We start from the raw sequence: 2015 nt of genomic DNA on the forward strand, positions 1-2015 counted from the left end.
ACCTGTAGATGGACCTGGTTGGACCTGTTTGGACCTGTAGTTGGACCTGTTTGGACCTGTAGTTGGACCTGTTTGGACCTGTAGTTGGACCTGTTTGGACCTGTAGTTGGACCTGTTTGGACCTGTAGATGGACCTGTTTGGACCTGTAGATGGACCTGTTTGGACCTGTAGATGGACCTTTTTGGACCTGTAGATGGATCTGTTTGGACCTGTAGATGGATCTGTTTGGACCTGTAGATGGATCTGTTTGGACCTGTAGTTGGACCTGTTTGGACCTGTAGATGGACCTGTCTTGACTAAAGGAGTGTCCACCTGGTCCCAGTGGTTCTGAATGGACTCGGTTCATGTTTAACTCTGTGTTTGTCCTCAGAGGGTTCTGGCCGAGTTCCCAGAGAAGGAGCTCCAGATGAACCAGATGGAGGTGTGGGTCCAGAAAGTCCTGGACAGAACCTCCAGGGACGGGCAGGTCCACATCCAGAAAGACATGAAGCGTCTCTCAGAGCTCTGGACGTCTCTGTGCAGCCTGAGCCTGAACCTGCACAGGTASCTGCTGATGAGGGGCGGGGCTCTGTGAAACGGGTCCATCCGGGTCAGACTAACTGTTCTTTGTCCTGTCAGGCTGCTGGACGGGTCCACAGAGACGGACTCTGGACCAGCGCAGAGGAGAAGAGGAGCAGAAGCAGAACATCTCGGTCCATCAGGGATAATCAGCGGACTCGGATCTACAGAACCAGATGGTTCTGGTCTCGGATTATCAGAAGGTCTCAGGAGACGTTCTGCAGGAGCTGATCTGGTTCCTGAGGGGACACCYGGGTCCAGAGGAGGAGACAGAACCAGGGTAAAGATCTGTCTTTTTAGTTTCTGCAGCATCATCAGAGTCAGTGTGTTTATAAACCTGTTGGTGGTTCAGAACCGGTTCTAGATCAGTTGGGTCAGGTTTAACCAGAGAACGACTGTCAGAACTWTCTGTCCCCGGTACATTTAATGAAAGTCCACACAGAAAGTTCTGATCCGGTCTCAGAACAGACCAGAAGCARCAGCTGACCTCTGAGATGTGTTTGGGTTCTGCAGGGCAGCAGAGGACCCAATTGGACCTGGTTCCAGGCCTGGCTGTCCAGAGAGAAGGAGGTTCTGTCTGAGATCCAGAGAACCAACAGGACAGAACTCAGTACCAAGGAGGTCCAAATCAGACAGGACACCCTGAAGGTAAACACATCTAACTACTGAGGTGTTAATAACATATTAATAACAGGTGAACACAGTAACGCATGTTAACGCATGTTATTAAATTATTATCAACACATTAAGTAATGCATGTTAATATTAACACATTATTAATGTGTTAATATTAACACGTTATTAATGTGTTAATATTAACACATTAATAACATGTTATTAATATTTTAACATGTTCTTAATGTGTTATTATTAACACAATAAAGAACGTGTTATTAACATGTTATTAATGGGTTAATATTAACACATTAATAACATGTTATTAATATTTTAACATGTTATTAATGTGTTATTATTAACATGATAAAGAACATGTTATTAACATGTTATTAATTGGTTAATATTAGCACATTATTAATGTGTTAATATTAACACATTAATAACATGTTATTAATGTTTTAACATGTTATTAATGTGTTATTATTAACACAACAAAGAACATGTTATTAACATGTTATTAATTGGTTAATATTAGCACATTATTAATGTNGTTTGGACCTGTTTGGACCTGTAGTTGGATATAGTTGGACCTGTTTGGACCTGGTTTGGACCTGTTTGGACCTGTAGTTGGATCTGTTTGGACCTGTAGTTGGACCTGTTTGGACCTGTAATTGGACCTGTTTGGACCTGTAGATGGACCTGTTTGGACCTGTAGTTGGACCTTTTTGGACCTTTAGATGGATCTGTTTGGACCTGTAGATGGATCTGTTTGGACCTGTAGATGGATCTTTTTGGACCTTTAGATGGATCTGTTTGGACCTGTAGATGGATCTGTTTG

At 43.0% G+C, this 2015-nt stretch overlaps 1 protein-coding gene across 1 annotated transcript in view; it reads left to right on the forward strand.

Moving 5' to 3' along the window:
• Positions 1-1207, forward strand: part of LOC106529803 (nesprin-3) — a gene marked incomplete at both ends in the record, with an annotated part of 15066 nt that extends 13859 nt beyond the window's left edge. Inside the window, 3 exon segments of the mRNA XM_014025312.1 lie at positions 372-544; positions 620-839; positions 1073-1207. Of these exon segments, the coding sequence (XP_013880766.1) occupies positions 372-544; positions 620-839; positions 1073-1207 (528 nt within the window).
• Positions 1208-2015: the final 808 nt, after the last annotated feature.

This window comes from Austrofundulus limnaeus, unplaced genomic scaffold (genome assembly GCF_001266775.1).
Source record: "Austrofundulus limnaeus strain Quisiro unplaced genomic scaffold, Austrofundulus_limnaeus-1.0 Scaffold467, whole genome shotgun sequence".
Taxonomy (NCBI): domain Eukaryota; kingdom Metazoa; phylum Chordata; class Actinopteri; order Cyprinodontiformes; family Rivulidae; genus Austrofundulus; species Austrofundulus limnaeus.